Source organism: Chenopodium album, chromosome 3, assembly GCF_948465745.1.
Source record: "Chenopodium album chromosome 3, dcCheAlbu1.1, whole genome shotgun sequence".
NCBI lineage: Eukaryota > Viridiplantae > Streptophyta > Magnoliopsida > Caryophyllales > Amaranthaceae > Chenopodium > Chenopodium album.
In genome coordinates, this window is record NC_137836.1 from 72,599,129 (window position 1) to 72,620,433 (window position 21,305).

A 21,305-nucleotide genomic window follows, 5' to 3' on the forward strand; every position below is an offset into this window, starting at 1 on the left:
TAAGGTAAGCAGTTAATAAAACAATTATTTAGAAATCGTCCAAAATTGTACACATGCAACTATTTAATACGTGTAGAGGGAGTATTATATATTAAAAGAAACTCCGTTTTATAATGTCTTACTCTTGCGTTATCCAGGTTTTCTTTGGCACGACAAATAGGAAGTATACATAATGATATTTAAATGTAAACGTAATCCACACCATATATTAATGATGATATTGAATTAATATGTAGAGTTATAACTTATAAACAACATGATTGATGAAAAAATACAAAAGAAAAATGAAAAGTAGATTTATATTGAGGAGTAAAATAAAGTTACAAAGTAATTTGTTAAAAGGAATTCATACAATCTTCCTTGAAAAAGAAACATATCTTACTCGATCATTAAGTAAAGAATATGAGCAAGTTAATTAAGATCTCCAGCAAGCTAAGCTAGTAGTATATATAATGATGCGAAGGTGAAACCAATTTACTAATTAACCTTTTTAAATGCTTTTTTTTTTTTCCCTAAAAAAAAAACCAAGCAAACAATTACAAACTGATAATTCATCATGTCATCCATGGAAGATAGCCGGAAGCTTTTCGTAGCCGCTATGGATGGCGACGTAGGCTTCTTCGAGGATGCACGAGAAAAAGAGTTAGAAAATTGTGATGAAGGCTACTTTTTGAGGCAAACCTCGTCTGATAAGTACAATATTCTTCATATTGCGATCAAATATCGGCAATATGAGTTTATTCAGAAAGTATTTGTAGATGAGTTATTGCCAAGAGCAGTAACTGATAAGCTGATTAATCAGCGGGATAATGACGGGAATACCCCTCTTCATGCTGCGGCAGAAGAAGGCCACATCGAGGCATTCGAAAAGCTCCTTGAATATGGGAAGGGGCAGCAGGAGGCCAACAAGGAGGCAAAACCGCTGGATTGGAGTGTCAGGAATAAAGATGGCAACACGCCCTTGCATGTTGCACTTCTCAGATGCAATTTTGAGGTTGCTGAATGGTTGGTAAAGCAGCAACCTAAGGTGGCTGGTGTAACCAACAATGATGGGAACACCCCTCTTCATGTTGCCGCAGAGGTGGACGCCGCGGGCTTTTTCAAGGTGCTCCGTGATGATAATGTACAATGGCAGCCGACATGGAGGGTGAAGAATAAAGAAGGCAACACGCCGTTACATGTTGCAATCATCAATTACAATTGGAATGAGATTCCTAAATTGTTGCTGGACCAAGATTCTGAGCTTGCTCGCGTTATCAACAATTCAATAGAGACGCCTCTTCATCTCGCAATCATCAAACTATCAACTTGTGGTAACTACTTAATCTCTCTAATACTAATATTTTTTTGACGTAATTACTACTGTAGTACTATAACTTTGTCATATGTACATATGTAGTTATTCCCACACTTAATTTGAAAATTTTATGTTACATCCACATGCTACACTCAAACATTACGCATATGCATAAAGAATTTGGACAAAAAATACAATATTAAGGTAGATGTTCTGAAATTAAACCCAACCCATCATCTTCAACCTCCATCACCACCACTACATATATGTTCCAAAGCCTTTCTGCCACCACCTCCACCACCATCACTCTTTCTCTTCTCCCCGCCATCATAGCCTGTTGAGCCCATGAACAACCCACATGTGAGCATTCTTCTTATCCCACACTAAAAACACTAAACACTAAAAAGGGGGAGTGTAGTGGTAATGAAATTCCGCATTGAAAGAATTCAAGAGTTACCACCACAATATAAGGCTAAGGGGCTACTCCCCTCATTGCCATATGGTTTTGAGGTGAAACCTCCTTGGTCTTGTAAGTAGTGGACTTGCACTCTTCCGTGACGGGTGCGACCCAGACCCGTATTTAACATAGCCACCACTCTCTCTCCTCTCCAACCACAACCACCTCCACTGCAAGCTCAAGGTAAGGTGTACCAAGCTTAATTGACAATTAAATATGTGAAATCATTTTTTTTTTTTTTTCATCCCAATCAATTTTAAGGAATTATATATATATATAGAGATTGAAATTTTAAGGAACTTTTTTTGAATTTAAGAAACAAAACAACAATAAAATTATTTTATATTACATTGAAAATCAAGAATAAACTGATTTCGAATTAATTCTTTGTAAAAATTAAATTTCTATTCGTGTTCTATATTCGAATTTTACGTAAGTTGTAAAACATGTTACATAACTTCTAAAATATGTTGCATATGTTCTTACAAATATTGCATATGTTCAAATTTTTTTTGAGTTCAAGGTCAAAAAACCTAAGTATTATGTTCCAATCACTACAACAAAAAGTGGAATAGTACGTGAACTGTTAAATAGGCTTTATAGAACGCCTCAGAGGCGTTCTTCTGCTAAGCGATGTGTAAAGTTTACAGAACAGGTACAAGAGGCGTTCTATATGCAAAGGAAAAGAGAACGGGTACAAGAGGCGTTCTATATGGAAGAGACAACCGTTCTCTATTCTGTTTCATATGCTTACAAAAAATGAATAATAGAGAACGGTTAGCAAAGATAACAGTTCTCTTAGTTGATTTTTTTTTTGAAAAAATATTTTTTAAAAAAAATATTAATTTTTGCATCAGGGAGGTTGCATACATACTAATCTACATCATCAATCAATAAAACAAATTGAATTGAAATTGTAAAAGTCAAAATTAAATACCAAATTAAAACAAACTTTATTATCCTTTATATTCAATTAATTACATCGCATGCCTAAGAAATTAAAAAAAAATACCGTCTAATGTAATTAATAAACAAAATCATGACATTTCTCCCCTGCTACAATAATATCACTTACTACCAAATCAAAAGGAGGAAGACTAAGTTAAGGCGTCCCATTCAAGCTCGATCTTCTCACTCATATCCCAGATGTCGAGCAAGCAGCAACCCGTACCTCACAGCCAACACTTCGACTAGTTTCACCGAGACCCCCCGTACAACACTTCGGACCCCAACAGCCACCAACTCCCCTCTGCTATTTCTGGCCACCAGACTAAGCTCCACACCTATACAACCCATTAAAGCTGCATTAGTTTTAACGTTGACAGCCCCTAGAGCCGGTGGCAACCAACTATTGCGAGACACACTCCTATTCAATATCGGACTCGCACCAATCTCAACCACCACAGAGCCTCCACCAGTGCACGCAAATATTGATGTTGTACCAAACACCAATCAAAGATGAGAAACAAGAATTTAATCCAAATCATAACATAAAAATCAATTGATAAAAGTTATAGGTCTAGAATAAATAATTGAGAGTTAAACACTAATAAACCCGCAATAACTTGAGACCATAAACAGAGCAAAATATAACATTATTCGACTATAAAAATCAATGGTTCGATCTTTCGTGCTGGACTTTCACGCACCGCACTACATCAGAGTTGGGGTTGGAAAACAAGGCTCGTTGTCTTTCTAAATTATTTGTAACATTAGTGGTGGTACGGATAAGACCACTATGGTGGTGAGGAGGTTAATCGGATGTCTCAGCTCAAAGTTTTTAAGACATTGAGGGAAGATGGAAGAATAGAATGGAGTTAACGTTTCAGAGGAGAGAAGAAGTAAAAGAAGATGAAATGAAGAGGAGAAGATATAAATTAGGAGAATAAGGGATTGACGGCTATCTTAAGGAAAGAAGAGTTAGGGTTAGAATTCATTTGGGCCTTTTCATATGTTAGGTTTTTTTTTTTCAAAAAAATAATGTTAAGCATATAGAACAGCTAATTAAGAGGGGCGATCTATATCTTAAGTGTAAAATTTGGGTATATCAAATAGAACGGTTAACTAAGAAATACGTTCTATAAAATAAAATTACAATTTTAAAAAAAAAAATCAAATAGAACGATTAACTTAGATAGGTGTTCTGTATAATCCAAGAGATCGCCTATCTAAGTTAACCGTTTTGTATCTTGCGTTTCTTATTCTAGTTTTTGTAGTAGTGAATTAAAAGTATGTTCTGAAAAGCTAGGTTTATTTTTCTATGAACTATTCACTACTAGAACACAGGCATTTTCTGACGAAATTTTTCCATCAAAAACTGTCGTCTTAAAACCGATTGTAGAAAAAATGACCTTTTCCAACGGAATTTTCGTCGGAAACACTTTTTCGACGGAAATCATGCATCGGAAGAGATATTCCAGCCCGGAAAAGTCTGTCGGAAATTTCCGCCTGAATACAAATCCGTTGGAAATTATGACAAACAGCTTCCGAATAACAAATAATTCTGTCGGAAAAACCAAAATTTTCGACAGATTTATATTCCGTGAGATATTTCCAACGAATTTAAATAATCCGTTGGAATTTATGTACTTTGCAACGGAATATTCTGTTGGAAAGTCAAATTTACGACGAAATTTCCATCAATATTTAATTAAAAAAATAAAAACCAATCCCTAAACTCTATTTTAACCTACCCCAATCCCTCTTTCACTCCGCCTCTTTTTTCTCTCTCTTTCTCTTTCTCTTTCTCTCTCCTCTTCTCAGCTTTCCTCCTCTCTTTCGTTCCCCTCTCCTCTCCTCCTGCCCCCTTCTTCTGTTCTCAACTCCATCTCCTTTTCTCGTTCTTTTCTCGTTGGAATCTTCATTTTCTCTTCTCGTTCCTCTTCTCTTCTTCTTCTCCTTATTTTATTTTATATAGTTTTAACCCCAAGTTCTCTGCAAGCACCTCTAATATTGTTGCACACGGGGTTAATGCCCTTTTATTTTTGTTTTCAAGGGTTTTAAGGTTAAATTCGACCATGAAAACTCTAGATCTAGACTTTTTTCATGGTCGAATTAGGTCTTACTAAACCAAATTCAAGATAGAATTCAAACAAGTTTCTATTAAGGTATGTTTTTCGTTTTTTTTATTTTTTTTTTTCGTTTTGAGCTATTGTTATTGTTGTTGTTGTTGTAGTATTTTAGTGGATCTAATTGGGTGTGGTTTGAGTGGATCTATTTGGGGATCAACCTGATTTCGTTTCTTTTTTTTTGTTCGGTTCAAATTTTTGGGTTGTGCGCTTCAGTGCGATTTGGGTGTTTATTTCCGGTATCTGGTTGGTGAGGTTGGGTACGTTTTGGGTTTTTTTTTTCGATTTATGTTTTGTCTGTTTGGATGGATGTATTGAGGGTTTGGTTTGATAGTGAGAAGTAGGTGCTGGTGGTGGTGTATGGTGGTGGTTTAAGGGTTTTGGTGGGTGTTGAGGTCGGGTTGTGGGTGGTGTTGGGTGTTTGATGGGGTGGTGGTACGGGTTAAGTGGGCTGGTATGGGTGGTGTAGGCTTTTTTTTTTTGTTTTTTTAAAGCATTTTCCGACGGACTTTTCTAGGCCGGAATATCTTTTCCGGTGCATGATATTCGTCAAAAAAGTGTTTCCGGCAGAAATTCCATCGAAAAAGGTCGTTTTTCCTATGCTTTTCCGACGACACTTTCCGATGGAATTCCGTCAAAAACACGTTTTCCGACGGAATTTTTCTGTCGAAAACAAAACGACTGTTTTCTAGTTTTCTAGTAGTGATAAAGTTAAAATCACTAAAACAAACATCATGAAAACCCTAAATTAGAGGAAAAAGAAGAGGGAAGGAAGTGAAAACTTATTGTTGGAAACGATTTTGCATTGAGAAGGAACAAAAATAGGAGGAATTGAGAAATTGGAGAAGAGTAAAGCGAAGAAGCCGGACGTATAGGAGAGAGAAATTATGCAGATGAACATAAACCCTAATTCTATTGAAGTGTTGAACACTGTAGTAGTACCATATGTTGTGATGGTATTGATGATGATGATTTAGAAGATGATGATGAAGGTGACTTCATGGATTTTAGAATCTAAACTCATTCAGAGAGAACAGATATTTGAGCGAGAATAAGAGGATGAGATAGATTAGAATGAAAAAATTAAAATAAAATAAAATAAAGGACACTGATCAGTTTTTTCTAAAATGAGATTAGGAAAAAATATATTTAATAAGAAAATAAAAGGATTGAGCATATATATCAAATTAATTGATACCTAATATCAAAGTGTTACCGTAAAGTATTACGTATTATTAATGTGTTACAAAAAATGGTACTTAATACGACAATGTTACAAAAGTGTTACGTAAAAATCAAACAATCCTAAATTTTTTAAAGTGTTACCAATGGGTGTTACTTAAGTCCAATTTTGTACTAGTGTATATATATACCAGTACATCGAAGAAGCCAAAAGGCTAGTTAAAAATCGAAGGGTGATAATGTTGTTCAATTAGGTACTTGTGAATTATCATATGAGAGAGGGGTGACAGTTCTTTTGCTGTTGGTTTTTTTTTTTCTTCTCCTTTTCAAGGGCTACAAAATACAGAGGACAACAAAATTCAAGGGTCATCACGGATAATTCTGGAGCCGGATCTTGAGAATGCGGCAAAGAATGGAGATGTAGGCTCCGTTAAGGAAATACGAAACAGAGAAATAGAAAATGGCAACTATTTTTTGGGGCAAAACTCTCGTGGAGACAATATCCTTCAAATTGCTTTCCGATTTGAGCAATATGAGATCATAGAACAAGTTACAAAGAGGTTGTTGCCAACGTCAATAATTGATAAGTTGATAGACCAGAAGAACAGCAACGGTGACACCCTTTATCATATTGCAGGAGAGGTGGGCAAGTCCCGCATTTTGGAGCTGCTCCTTGAATTTGATAAATACGGGATGTGTGATGACAAAAATTCAGATGGCAACTTGCCCTTTCATGTTGCACTTTTCCATGGACACTTGGGCATGTGCTTTGAACTATATAAATATAGTATCAAAAAGAGGTATGAAGATGTGAATTTGATAGAAATGCTGGTAAGAAAAGACAGTAGTGTCGCATGTTGGCATGACGAAGGAGGTTTAACCCCGCTGCATAGAGCAATTTCCCTCAACATACTTAATTACGTAAAAGCCATCAAATTGATACTTGAGTACTGCCCCGAGTCTGCAAAAGAGGTTGATATAAATTTTGGCAAAACCATCTTACATTTTTTGATTGATAGGGTATCTACCTACCAACAAGGTAAAGATCTGCTGCAAATTCAAGATATTTATCGACTTAAGGATGTCAAGGATAATCAAGGAAACACACCGTTAGATTTAGCTTGCAAATTCAACTTCAAAATGGCACGACTACTACTGGATTCAACATCTCACATTCAACAACTAACTTATTATGATCAGGTTAGCTTGCTTTTTTAAGTATTAGCGTTTCAACTTTGCAAAAGCTCCTTTTTTTTTTCTCCAAAATTGCTATAATTGTTTTGAGTAAACTATTGAATCTTATATTTTTAGGTTTTTTTGGGTTACAAAAGTTATTATGTATTGGTGAATTATTAGTCTAAATTGAAATTGCACGGAATGATGACTAATACGATCGATGCAGATGACAAAGAAAGAGAAGAGGACATTAGAAGAATATGGAGTGATCGATGGAGTAAATATCCACTTCTTAAGGAGGAAAATATCCAAATTTGGTATAAATTTATTGTCCTCTAGAGACTCCAATAGAAGAAATGTGCTTCATAACTTAATGCGCTTAAAACGGAGAACTCCTGTAGCGTATGATGAATGTGTGGATTTCATCTGGAGAGTTATTGATAGCTATCCAATACTTCTTGGTCAAACAGACATTAATGGGGATACTCCGATTCATATTCTCATGCAAAATTCTTATGATACAAAGATTCATTGTCGCACTTCGGAATCCTTAAATCATGATAAAGACCATGTTACCTACACAATATTGGCTAAATCATCCCTTTCATTTATGATACTAGAACAATGTTCCTATTATTTTAATTTGGCTAAAGATCTGGATGGAGCCATGGCCAATGTTAGTGTCAATGTCAGTGGGTATATTGGAAAAACAAAACAAGGGGATCGTCAATTTAGGTATGATGACCCATGGTTGGTACAAAATGTACAAGGGAATACACCCATTCATGAAGCACTCAAAGCAAATACCAAATTTCCAATAATACTACTAGTAATATTGTTGGGAGTCGGCAGAACCGCTTATGGATTAACGAACAAACGTAATGAAACACCTCTCCATCTTTTAGTTGGAAGTTCCAAAGGTAAGCAACAATCTTTCACACATTAATATTTTTCATCATTTATACTCCGTAGCTAATTGTTTTTCCTTTTTCTCAGATCAAACTTATTCTATATCATATTTTACTAGCCTTATGGTCTTGCAATGCATGTGTTGTTCATAGAAAATTGCATTGGTTGAAGAGTGAGGAAATACAAATAAATCATTATGGGTATAATGTGTAACCATAAATATGATTATAAAAATTAAATTTTTGGAACTTTAAGTCAAAATGAGGCTTAAAAAATGGAAAGTAGAGAGAGTAAAATTAAAAAGAAAAGAAAAAGGTTGGATTAAAGAAGCTAAGGGAGATGGTGAAGTGTTTAATGAAAGAATTAAGAAAGATAGTGTACTTAAAAAAAATATAAGGTAACATTTGGCACATCGGATTGGAAAAGAAGATAGGGCAGTATAGATTTCGGGAAACTCTACATGGTAACCCACATCCCCACCTTCCACCCAATGCCAACCCAAAACCAACAACCACTAAACTACTTTCATTCTCTCTCTACAACTACCATTATAAGATATGAAAGAAGCTTTCCTAGAACTTGATGACCTTCTCCTCCTCTCAACCCCTCTTCTCACCACTCTCCTCTCCAACCACCACCCTCACATCCACCATTTTAAATTAAATGTAGCAATTTCTCATCAAAAATAAACTCCACTCCCTTCAACCCCACCACTGCAAGTTGATTCTCCAATGCAAATCCGCTTTTTCTCACTCTTTCTCCTATAAATCCCTCTACATCTCCGTCCTCTCCTCCTTTTCCGCCACTGTAAACAACACTATTTCACTAGTCGAAAAATACTCAAATGCTTCTTCTTTTCCTGATGAGAAACTTTATATTCAAAGTGATATATATGTTTCTTTGTCTTCTAAACTTGTTGGGATTGTCAACGTACTAACTCAACCAAAAGCGTAAGATGATGGTTGAAGCCAAAAAATATGTTTTATACTCTATCATATTCCCTTAAACGAGAGCATGTTGGGCTCGAAGTGTTGATGCGGCATGGGCCCTCCTCATACCTAGTGTTTAATATTCGACTTAATAGTAGGGGGGAAGGGGTGATGAGATTTGAACCCGTGACCATTGTGTCATGCTAGCTCAAATACCATGTCAAAGAACCAAACAAAAGCGTAACCTAATGGTTTAGGAATTGGTTCTTTAACATGGTATCAAGATCCAACACAAAGGTCACGGGTTCAAATTTCATCCACCCCTCATTTCAAATAGAATTAATTTTGCACCGGGTAAGAGGAGGTCAAGCCCAAGTTGCATCCACATTTTAAGCCCAATGGGCTCTCATGGAAGGGGGCGTTATAGAGTATATGAACCAGTCTTAGGCTTCAACCATCAGCTTAAACTTTTTGTTAAGTTGGTCCTCTTACAAGGATTAACAAAGTCTGATCTGTGGGATTTTGTTTTAGAGTAGAGTTCTCCAAACCACCGTAGCCCGAGTGAGACATGGTTGTGGAGGTTGGGAGAGATGGCGTTGTAAGAATGGCGAATAAGGGCCTACAATGGTGAGGAGACATGTTGTGGTGGTTGAGATAAAAGGGATTGCAGGTAAGGGAGAAGGGGTTACGCCAAAGAGTTATGTGAAGAACGGGGATACAATGGTGGGGAGGTCGGTTAACGTGAGCTTTCTATCCTCCATTATAGCACCCTAATGTATTATTCCTCCTTGAAGGCTGGCCTGCAATAATGAAGGGGAAGAAACAAAAGGGTTAAAAAGGAGGTAGGTTAGTAAAGTACTATATTAGAGTTAATAATTTAACCCTAAACTAGTGGTTAACCCGTTTTAAGTGACATTAGTGCATTAAATAGAGTTTGGTAAATCTTTAAGGTTGCTAGAAACTATGCCTTAATAATTTTTTCTCAACATAGAATTTTCCATCATTGGGCCACCATGTTCAATTTCCCTTTTATTTATCATTTATAACGATTATTGATGTAGTTTAATATCCAATCTAATTGGGTTATTAATGGTCTTGATCACTCGCGCATGCTTGGGAAAGTGGGAAACTTGTTTATGTTTGTGATGTTTGCTTAACCTTAAATCAATACCTATTATTGTTGTCGTCTTAGAAATTACCACTTGCAATGTTTTTTTTTTTTAAAAAAAAAATTACTATTTTACTAGCAGTAATTTTTGAAAATATCAAAATTTCCTACCAATGAAACTCTCCAAACCCTCTTGTATGATGTCATTGTGCCTTCTCCTCCTTCAATCATCAATATCTAAGGGGGCCAATCAGCCAAGACTAGGATGGTCTAACCCCGATCATGAGAGCGGTTCAAGTTGGTCATATATATGATACTCCCTCTGTTTCAATATGATAGTCCCATATAGAATCAATCACATAAAATAAGAAAAGAAGAAATAGTTGGAATCTAACATTAAATTAATAACAAAATTCATAAATAGTTTTGCCTAATTTAAAATTTTTTATTTTTTTAAGGAAAATATTAGTCATAATTGCATGAATCAAGGGAGTAATTTCTTTACTTAGAATCATATCATCAATTCACAATAAATTAATTTAACCAATCAGAATTTAATATGTATAAAATAGAAAATAAAAACTAAGTTAAAAGTGGAATACATTCAATATGGGTAGATATTTTTGAAACGCCCAAAATAGTATATGGGACTAACAAATTGAAACGGAGGGAGTACAACTTAGATAGATTATGGATGAGTTTAACTATGCAGTGTCGAATAATGTTGGCAATAATGGTCAGATAATCTACCTTATGTTAGTAAATCATCCATCATCCCACATGGAGAAACTTGTTGATGGGATTTTATTCAATGAAGGTTTAGAAATTCGGTTGTTTTATTTTATATGAAAAATGTTAAAATTTAATTAACTACAAGAAAATCTATAGGAATGTTAGGGTACCCAATATGAAAGAGGTAAATTAGAACTATATATTACTACCTCCATTACATATTATGTATAACTTTTAAATAAGCACTTAACTTGGGAAACCTGATTAGGAATATAAGCAATTAATGATGGAACAAGGGATTTATTATATAGACCTGTCGTCAATCGGGTCGTTCGGATCGGGTCGCTACGGGTCACAGATCATTTCAGGTAGGGTCACTTCGTAGAATGGGTCCAGAAATGCTCAACCCTAACCCAAAGTTTTGGGTCCGGGTCAACCCAACGGGTTTACAACAATTTTTTATTTAATTTTTTTTTTAGCCTTAATTTTAAAAAATTCCCGATTTTTCAAGATTACTTTGCTATTTTTATCCCAATTTTTTAATCGAACATTTTCACCATATTATTTTTAGTCGTCATCATTTCACCAAAGCTCATCAATTCCAAACTTACAAAAAATAAAGTTACAAGTAAAACTTTAATTACATCCCAAAATTTAAGGAAGAGACCAACATAATTATATGTGTGGACTGTTGAGTATAATATTTCTTGACATAATATCAACATATCTGTCAATCGGTGCTATGTACAATGGTGATGTGGGTTATACAGATGATGCAATTAGTGTGGGTCGATAATTGGTGTAGGTGATTGGTGTGAATTTGAACAAGAGTTATATGAAATAGATAAATGAGAAAGGGATAAAATAAATGTCCGATGGTAGACAAACAATCAAACTTAATCAATAAACTAATATTAATTTTCAAATAAATGTATTTATTAAACAAAATTTTTTTAAAAAAAAAAAAACCATAAAATCAGGTCGTCGGGTCGGGTTTGACCTAAAAAATTACAAGTTAAATGGGTTTGGATTATATCGGATTACGGGTCAAAAAACTTTGTTCAAGATTCAGAAAAACGGATCAAGTTCGGGTCGGGTCGAAAATTGATAGGCCTAGATTTATACAGTAATCAATGTTTTACATAAATCAAGTTCCCCTCCATTTATTGCTAATTTATATACAAATTTTATTAATTAGAGTTTGTTTATTATTTTGCATTTGGGGCCTAATCAAACACGATGGATTTAGAGGAGTGGCCGCATTATGTGATAAAGGAAGTACATGATAATAATGTAGAGGCGGCGCTAATCCAAGACCAAGATGGTCTTACCCCAATCCTGAGAGCTGTTCAAGTTGGTCACATACAAACTGTTAAGATAATGGATGATCTTAACAATGAAGCGTCGAAAATTATCGACAATAATGGCCAAACACTCTGGCACATGTTGGTGAATCAACCATCATCCAAGATGGAGGAATTTGTTAATGACATTGGAAATAAACAGCATTTGATAGATCTGTTGAAAATCCAAAACAAGGAGGGGAAAACCTCATTACATCTGGCGCTTGAATCTCGACGCTTTACCCATGCATTTCTTATCCTCAAGTGTTCATATGATAAATGGTTACCTGCAGAAAAATTGAATTGGACGAAGGAACTTCTAAATATTAAAGACGGAGATGGTATCACTTCCGGCGATCGATTAGCATCTATTCCAGATCTTCCGCAAGATGTAAGTAAATCTATACTATTTTGTTTTTTATCCTATATATTGGTTTGATCAACTATATATCTAAGGGGATGTCCCAATTTCTCACATGGCATTTTTTTGTAAATAAACCAACAACTTTATTCAATTATGGAACCCATAATAATGAAAAAGTTGTTGATATATTCACGAAAATTCCCCCCCGAGAAATAAATTTCGTTCCCCTGATAAAATAAAATTACTTGGATCAATTTCCTTTGATGCAGTTGGAAAATCTCTTGATGAATGAGAATCCTGTAGAAATGATGGGTTACCGAAGTGTGTATGGTATTTCTACGGAAGAGATGAAAGACTATGTGAACACAATGGGTGTGATAGCAGCACTTTTGACAACAATAACTTACACAGCAGCATTCACCGTTCCAGGTGGAGCAGTCCAAGATGATAAAGATGTCAAAGACAAACATGCTGTTGGGACTCCACTTCTTGTAAAATCGATAGCTTTCCAAGCTTTTATGTTCTTTGACATATTGACAATGTGCCTTTCAACCATGGTCTTATTTTGTCTTCTTTGGATCTTCGCTACCGGAAGTAAACGCAAGTCGGTGATATTAATGGATTTTAGCATCTTACTGCTCTTAATATCATTCTACACAACTCTTGTGTCTTTCATGGCAGGAGTGTATGCTACCACCATCCATGTTAAGCCCTGGATTGCAATCTACACTTTAGTAATGTGCTTATCGTTGATGCTACTCATGCAAAAATATCTTGTCGTCAAGTTTCTTGGACCTGTTGGTCCAATTGTGACATCTGCCGCTCGTAAGTATTTTCGATATCTTCGTGATCTTAAATTGTGTAAGAAAGTGAAAGATATAGTTTGTCATGCCTCTAACGCCTTTGCGCGAATTGTGCCAACCCTTCATCGCGATTGACCAGTCAGACGATTTGGTCCTATATATATGTAACTTAATTGATAGTATGTACATACATAACACTTGTTTTTATTTGGGATTGTATAAGTTTGTATTGCTTGACACTACTTATTAGCATATCATAAGTTTGTTGTTTGTAAAGGTATTGTATTTATGTTATTTATAACAACATTATTGAATTGCTGGTTGTAATCAAAATGTTAGATGGCTTGATATTACGAATACATTGCCTTCTTCCGCTTACTCATTTCGTTGTTGTTCAGCAATTTACTCTTAATTATCTCCTCAAGATCTGATGATTCTGATCCCCTTGTTTCACCCACCTCAATTTCCGGCAAATACTTCACCTTGAAAGACTTGATATTAATTTTTTTTATTATTATTTTAAAAAAAAAAAAAAAAATAACCGTTCATATTAATTATGGTGGAACGATTTCCCTTAATATTGTTAAAATAGAAATTAATTCCCATTATACAAAAATTCTCACCCTGCTGGTGGGTTAGAAACTTAAACCCACCGGCGGGATATTCAAAGTTTTTTTATGCTTCCGCAAACACACATATAGAATATTTTTTTTTCTTTTCTCAAAGTTTTTTTTTAGAATCTTTATGTAACCTTGCGCCTTCTACCAACAGTAGCAATCGCGAAAAGCCTCCTCCATCGTTGTTGGCAATCGCATACACTACCGCCTCCCACTACTGGCAGTAACCACATCTGCCAACCTACTCCATGTGCCGCACTCTACTTCCACCTCCCCATGACCAACAATGATTCTTACATTGCCTCATTGGTTTTTTTTTACACATAGTCACATAGATTTTGTTCTGGTGGTGGTATATCACAATAAGATCAAATTTTGCACATCTCTTTTGCTATCAAGTTAGCTCCTTTTATTGTTGCAGCACTTGGAATCTTTGTGGAGTATTAATTTTTGCTACCTGGTTTCTCTTTTGAGAATTGATTAATTTCAAGCGGCGGGATTTAATCTTTTCTTGCGCAATTTTATTTGTTTTTCTTCAACTGTGATTTCACGTAGTAGTGTAGTGTCTTCTCCCTGATGATGGTTTGATCCCTTAACTTATTCTTCTCTGGATCTGCAACTTGGCCCAAGTATATGCGTGACTCTTCTCCTTCGGCCTAAAAGCGCATATCTCTACTATACGTAGGTCGTGGTTGTTGCTTCTCATCGTCATCACCAGCACACGTCTACTACTTCTCTTTTGATCATGGGTTACTATACTATCCTTACCGTTCGATGCGTGATTCAGATCCAGTCTGAGCATCCGATTTTCTCCCGCTCTGACTGCGGGGGTGTGATAGAGAATATCCATAGAATATTCTCATCCTAGGTTTAGGATATATTTTGTATAAGATTATCTTTGATATCTGTACATATCTTATAGTTACCTAATATGATTAGGTTTCTCATTGTAACCCTATAAATATTGATCAATGGAAATCACTCTATCAAGGAGTTTATATTATCTGACACTTCGTTTTAAAAACAAATTCCAAAGTAGTGTCCACATAGGATTGGTTTTCGGTTCAACTTAAAACCGCTAACGGTATTAGCGGTTTTGCAATTTTTGTAAAATAAAGTCAAAGAGACCTGTTTTTATTGAAAGGCGGTCTCTTTGAAGTTATAAGTGTAATTGCCTGTGGGCTAAGAATTAACAAGGACACAAAGAGACATGTCGTATTGAAAGGCGGTCTCTTTGAAATAATTTTCCTGTAGACTATGCCTTGTGATTTAACCAAGGACGCAAAGAGACCTATTATTGTTAGAGGCGGTCTCTTTTTTAAAATCGCTATTACCATTAGCGGTTTTAAGTTGAACCAAGAGCAAAAAAAAAACGATCATACGTGGACACTATGTAGGGAATTTATTTTTAAATCAATGTATTATGGGAATTGATTTTTATTTCAACAATATTATGGGAAATCGTTCAATTATGATGTGCCTTTTGTAGTTGATGAGAAAGTAGATGGAGAGCACAAGTGGGCTATAAGTTGAAAATTTTAATGAACAAGCTAAATCTAAAAAAAAAAAAAACAAATAAGAATAATAATACGAGACAAACAAAAAGAAATGTATAGTATTACCCTTCTTTTATATCAAAAATTATTATTATCTATAAATTGACATGCAAATTTGACAAAGACTTGTATACAACGGGTGTACGTTTATTTATTGTAAAACGACTTAAAGATATATGCACTTGTTCCACTCCAAGAACTAATGCCTTGCCACTTGGACTACATGCGCATTCTAGGTCAACGTCGGAAAAAGTGGTCAACATCCACTTTCCTGCAATTGTTGGTAAGTTGCAACAATTTTTTAAAAAATTGGTGGTATTTAACAATTTTTTTTTTTTAAATGTGGTTTTTTTGCAAAAAATAAGATTTAAAAGGTGGTCATATGCAAAATTTCCAAGTAGTAGTTTTTATTATTCCATTTCATCTCACATTCCGTAAGTAGTCTTTAATAAAATATTAACTCACTATCTATTTTTTATAATTTTTTTATACCCCTATTATGCTAGAATTTGTTATATACATCCGTGTGTATCGTACACCCAACTAACCTAAGGTTAGTTTTTTTTCTTCGTCTGATAATAAAATGAAAATAAAACAATCATGAAAATACTGTAAAGTTGTTGTCAAAAAAGAAAAAGTTAATACTACAAAAGGATCAGAATTTCTAATTAAGAAAATCCTCATTAACATAATGAGTTAGTAGAAAAGAAAAAGGTAGTACTACAAAAGGATCATAATTTCTAATTAAGAAAATCTTCATTAGCGTTTACATTATTGGAATCATAGTAAAATCGAACCACAGCATGATCTACATCTTAATTAGAAAATACTTCAGTTTATTAATATTAGATCGAGTAAAAGACCACTAGAAACCATAGCAAAATACTAAATTAAACTCAAGGAGAAGGATATGACTACTCATGAGTTATTACTTCGAAATAAATTCGATTATTGCTTACATTATCGATTTTTATTTATTAGAATAATTTTTTGGCAAAATAGAAATAAAGTTGTTGAGTTGGTTACCACTTATTATTGCTGCATGTCTACTGATTTTGGGCATGTAAATTACGTACCCATCAAATAGACAAGACGATTTTAAACAATAGTATGGTTTTGCCATGGCCACATAAACCTGTACCTCTTCTTCTTATCATGATACAAGGATATCCCATCCTCGGCCCCTTTCCAGATACAATGACGCCCACCACAATATTTATCGACAAAAGATTGATCATCTTCAAACGCTACAATACTTATCCCACCCTTTCTTGGGCTTGTCATGTTACATGTATAGGTAACAACTTTCCACATTTCACTTTTGAATGTAAATGTGAAATTATTCTTCACTTGAACATGTTGAAGCCCTAAATCTTGAAATTTCTTACCACCTCCAGCGCATTGTACATCTATAGCATCGGTATTTAATTCATTTTGTATTACCACCCAATAATCTACTGGAAGGAAAAAACCCCAAGAATTCACAAATGGCTGATTTGTGATTCCTAAAGTTAGTATCATGGCGATTATTAGTTTTAATAATGACATTGTTGAATTGATTGTTTGTTTTTGGTTGTAGATTTCTTTGAGTTAATGATATAACAACTTGAGAATATGTAGAATTATTTATAGTGGTTTAAGGCTTTGATTTAAGCAAGGACTTTAAATGGGAAACCAGGATATGGTGACATTTTGTACTACTGTTCACACATGGCATACATATCATGCAAGACTGTTTTTTTCAACTAAAGCATAATACTCCGTAACATATTAAATAGAATTAATTTTACGAAGTTATTATGAGTTAGCATAAGCAAAACAAGTTTTAATTAATTACAATATATAGCTTGATTACGTGTTTGCGTCAAATAAAAGTCATTTAGAATCAATAAAAATCAAAAGCTTCAAAGACCGTAAATAAAATAAATAGCTAGGATAAAATAAGTTTAAACGGTAAAAATTAGAGTCGGTAGGTAAAATTAAATTTTAATCAAAATTCATCAAAATAAGTTAATTCCTGTGAAATAATTTCTGCTACGTTCAAACAAATTAAATGAAAATTATTTCAATAGATCGGATTCTAAAATGACATTCCCTCCTTCCATATTTGTTCTTATGATTTAAATCTCGATACTATTTATAAAATTAGAGAATTCTCAATATATTAAATATATATATGTATAGTATAGTCATGTTGGATCTTATGATTTTTTTCAATAAATATTTTTTTTTTTGGATGCAATTCAATAATTAATTTATTAATAGTCAAATAGAATTTTTGTACTAATATACTACTGTACTAAAGAAATTTATGATCATAGACTCATAGTAATACATTATGGAGTAACAAGTATCGCATATGGAAGAAATTGTTAGGGGTTGAGGGAGTATGAAATCAACATTATGTCCATATTATGTATGCTAGCAAAACATTTCAATACTACTATGCAATGGAAGCAATAAACGACAATTAATTTACAGTGCATCCTCCACGATATGATGATGTACCTTTTTGTTTATTTTAATTTTTTATTATTATCTTTTTCATAATTATCTAGTGGACACTAAGTTTGGGATTTTTTACAAAAACGGCTAATTTGACAAAAGTATTTATCAAAACGGCTAATTATGAATTTTAATTCCAAAACTAGTTAAATTATTGACTTGGAAGTAATTTAGCTATTCTTTTTCCTTATTTTGCACCAGTTTTGTTCGGGGTTCACTTTATTGGTTTTTTTTTTATTTAGTTTTTTTATTTTATTTTAATTTTGTTTTTAGGATTTTTTTAAAGTTGGAAATTTAACGATTTACGGAGTACAAATAAACTAAATTTTTCGTCTAGATCGTATCATTTAAATTTGGAATTTCAAGTAGTATTGTTCTATCAGCACTGCCATAAATTTATACAATGATAAGGGTTTTTAAGGTATTGTTCATCTTTTTCATGCCTATTTATTGTATAATCTCTGCTAATGTTAGCTAATTTGAATATTTTTGAGTTTAATGGGTATAATAAACCAAATTTACACATAGTTACGTGATATATAATGGTAGACAATGAATATGTTCTCAGTTTTTTTTTTTTTTTTTTTTTTTTTTTGGTTAAATAATGGAAATTTGGAACAATTTTTTGAGTTTTTTTTGTTTTATTTTTTATAAAAATACTGATGCTTGCACCTCTGAACAAAGTACAGTTTGCAGAGAATTACTGCAAATATATTATATATGTTGAATGTTATTTTTCAAATTAATGGGATATTTTTTTTGGTGCAAAACAGGAAAGAACCCCTAACAAAAGAAAAACACAGTAACAGAATTTAAAACAAAGAAAAGAAAACAGACATAATAGAAAACAAAAGCACACCCTACGAAAAACAAGCTAGCTACCCTCTCATCATTGGATATCTTAAACTACGGCATTAGAATTTCTCAAAAATAAATAAATAAATAAATAAACTAATTTTTTTTTTCTGTAAATAAAAAAAAAAAAAAGTGAACCAAACTAGTTCTAAGGAATAACCTTCAAAAAAAAAAAAAAAAAAAAACTAGTTCAAAGGAAAATAAGAAATAAACAATTTCCTTCCAAGTTAAATAAGTTAGCTAGTTTTGGAATTAGTATTGATAAATAGCCCTTTTGGTAAATAGTTTTGTAAAAGTAGTCATTTTGGTTAAAGATCTCTAAGGGCTTGTTCTCATTGACTGAACTGAGCTGAGCTGAATTGAACTGAACTGAACTGAAATGAATATTTTATAAGAGAAGGAAATTAGGAGCTGAACTGAACTGAATTGAACTGAGCTGAATTGAACTGAACTGAACAGAATTTCAACGTAAGAGAACAGGGCCTAAGTTTGTGCATGTTTTGTTGCTTTAAAAAAAAAGTATGTGTTTTGGTGGATGACCTTGATAAGTCGAAAAATAACATCATGTTGATGTCAAGCGTGGAATTAAGTCACATATGAGAGTATTTTTGTAACCTCATTTTGAAAAAAATAAATAAAAAATAAATAAAAAAAATAAAAAACATTTGAGAGTATAATCGAATCTAATTTTTACTGAATTGAATTTATATTTACTGTATTGAAATACGAAGTATTTTTTAAAATTTAAAATTATAATAAATGAATTAAATTATTTTTACTTAGGGCCTGTTCACATTTACTTAATTTCAGTTCAGATCTAATCAGTTCAGTTGTTCAGTTCAGCTCCAATCAGTTCAGTTCAGTTCAGTTCAGCTCCTAATTTCCCTTTCTCATAAAATATTCATTTCAGCTCAGTTCAGTTCAGCTTCAATCACTTCAGTTCAATTCAGCTCCAATCAGTTCAGTTCAGTTCAGCTCAGTTCAGTAAATGTGAACCGACCCTTAGTCTCTCTTAAATTTGTTCTTTAAATTATTTATATTAAACTAATTTAAACTTATTTTTACAAATTAAATTGACATCATTCTTGTTGAACTAAAGTTAAATTTACTGAATTAAAATATAATTAAATATTACTGAATAAGGTAAAGAGTTCAAGTCTTAAAAATCTTGTGTCTTTATTTGTTTATAAAAACTTTTATAAGACAATCTTATTGATAATTCAAACAAATAAGGTACAACAAAATAGGTACAACAAAACTTTTATAAGACAAACTTTTATAAGAAAATAGGTACAACAACTTCTCTTCATGGTTAAAATGTTGATAAAATGGACATAATGTTCCAACACTTCTAAGCTTTATAGTTTCATCCTTTCTATAAATTACACCCTTTTATTTCTTCTTTTGACAAACTATTTCTTACATCAACTCACTTATAACAGCAATAATCTGGCCTTGTTGGTCAAAATATAGATGTTAAGGCTCTCCAAAGTCCAAACAAACAAGTTTGCCCCTTTTTGGCACTACAATCCAACCAGGAAGATTGTTCGAGTCCTCTACAGGCCATCAAAGCTCATTGGTTATAACTCTACCTATTAGGTATACAAGTGCATGGCTAGATGAAGACGATCTTATGCAACAGTTTCAAGATGATTCTATGGTAGTCAACCTTAAAATGACTACCATTATACTCCCTTCGTTTAAAATATCTGCTTCATTTCTCCATGTGCGGAGTTTTAGGAGAATTGGAGAAAGTAATAAAATATGGAGGCATTGAAGTTGGTGGAAGAATAAAAAATTGTAAAAAGCAAAAGTAGTGGAGAAATTGGAGGAGAGAGAATATGAAATTATAAAAATATGATATTTGTTGGGTCCACTAGGTGAGAGAAATGAACTAAATATTGTAAAAACTTTCCAAATAAGAAAATGGAGCAAGTATTTAAAAACGGCCAAAAAAGGAAAGTGAAGCAAGTATTTAAAAACGGAGGGAGTACTAATTTTCAATGTCAAAATTAATTATAAATCATTTATCTAATTTTAAAATTTTAATTATTAATTTTGAAATAATTTTGAATTTTTTTGCATAATTTTCCGAATTAATTTTCATAATTCACTTTTTATTATTATTGAAATTAAAAGAATAATTCATAAATTAATTATAATTTGTAAAAATATAAAAAAAATAATTTTAAAAATATGAACAAAATTTATAATTAATTTTGACATAAAAAATAAATTAAAAATCAACCAATAAAAAATTAGTATAATAGTAGTCATTTTAAGGATGACTTTCATAGAATTTTCACAATTCCCATTATCTAAGCAAGAAGATTTTTTGCTATTTGATTGTTTTATGTGTGTGTTGGGATACAAATTTAAAGATTCGTTTTGCACGTTTGTCAAT

The 21,305-nt window shown here is 33.1% G+C and overlaps 1 protein-coding gene across 1 annotated transcript; it reads left to right on the forward strand.

Annotated features, from left to right (window-relative positions):
- Positions 1–455: 455 nt before the first annotated feature.
- On the forward strand, positions 456–13,694 carry LOC145616314 (uncharacterized). The gene is made up of 5 exons (XM_081671016.1): positions 456–1,313; positions 6,336–7,204; positions 7,407–8,100; positions 12,108–12,592; positions 12,835–13,694. The coding sequence occupies exons 1-5, from the start codon at positions 557–559 to the stop codon at positions 13,501–13,503; spliced, it is 3,474 nt and encodes a 1,157-aa protein (XP_081527142.1). The 5' UTR covers positions 456–556; the 3' UTR covers positions 13,504–13,694.
- Positions 13,695–21,305: the final 7,611 nt, after the last annotated feature.

Coding starts and splice junctions, on each gene's coding strand:
- LOC145616314 (XM_081671016.1), top strand. CDS start 557: ATGTCATCCATGGAAGATAGCCGGAAGCTTTTCGTAGCCGCTATGGAT. Junction 1,314..6,335: donor CATCAAACTATCAACTTGTG/GTAACTACTTAA, acceptor CTCCTTTTCAAG/GGCTACAAAATACAGAGGAC. Junction 8,101..12,107: donor TTTAGTTGGAAGTTCCAAAG/GTAAGCAACAAT, acceptor CGATGGATTTAG/AGGAGTGGCCGCATTATGTG.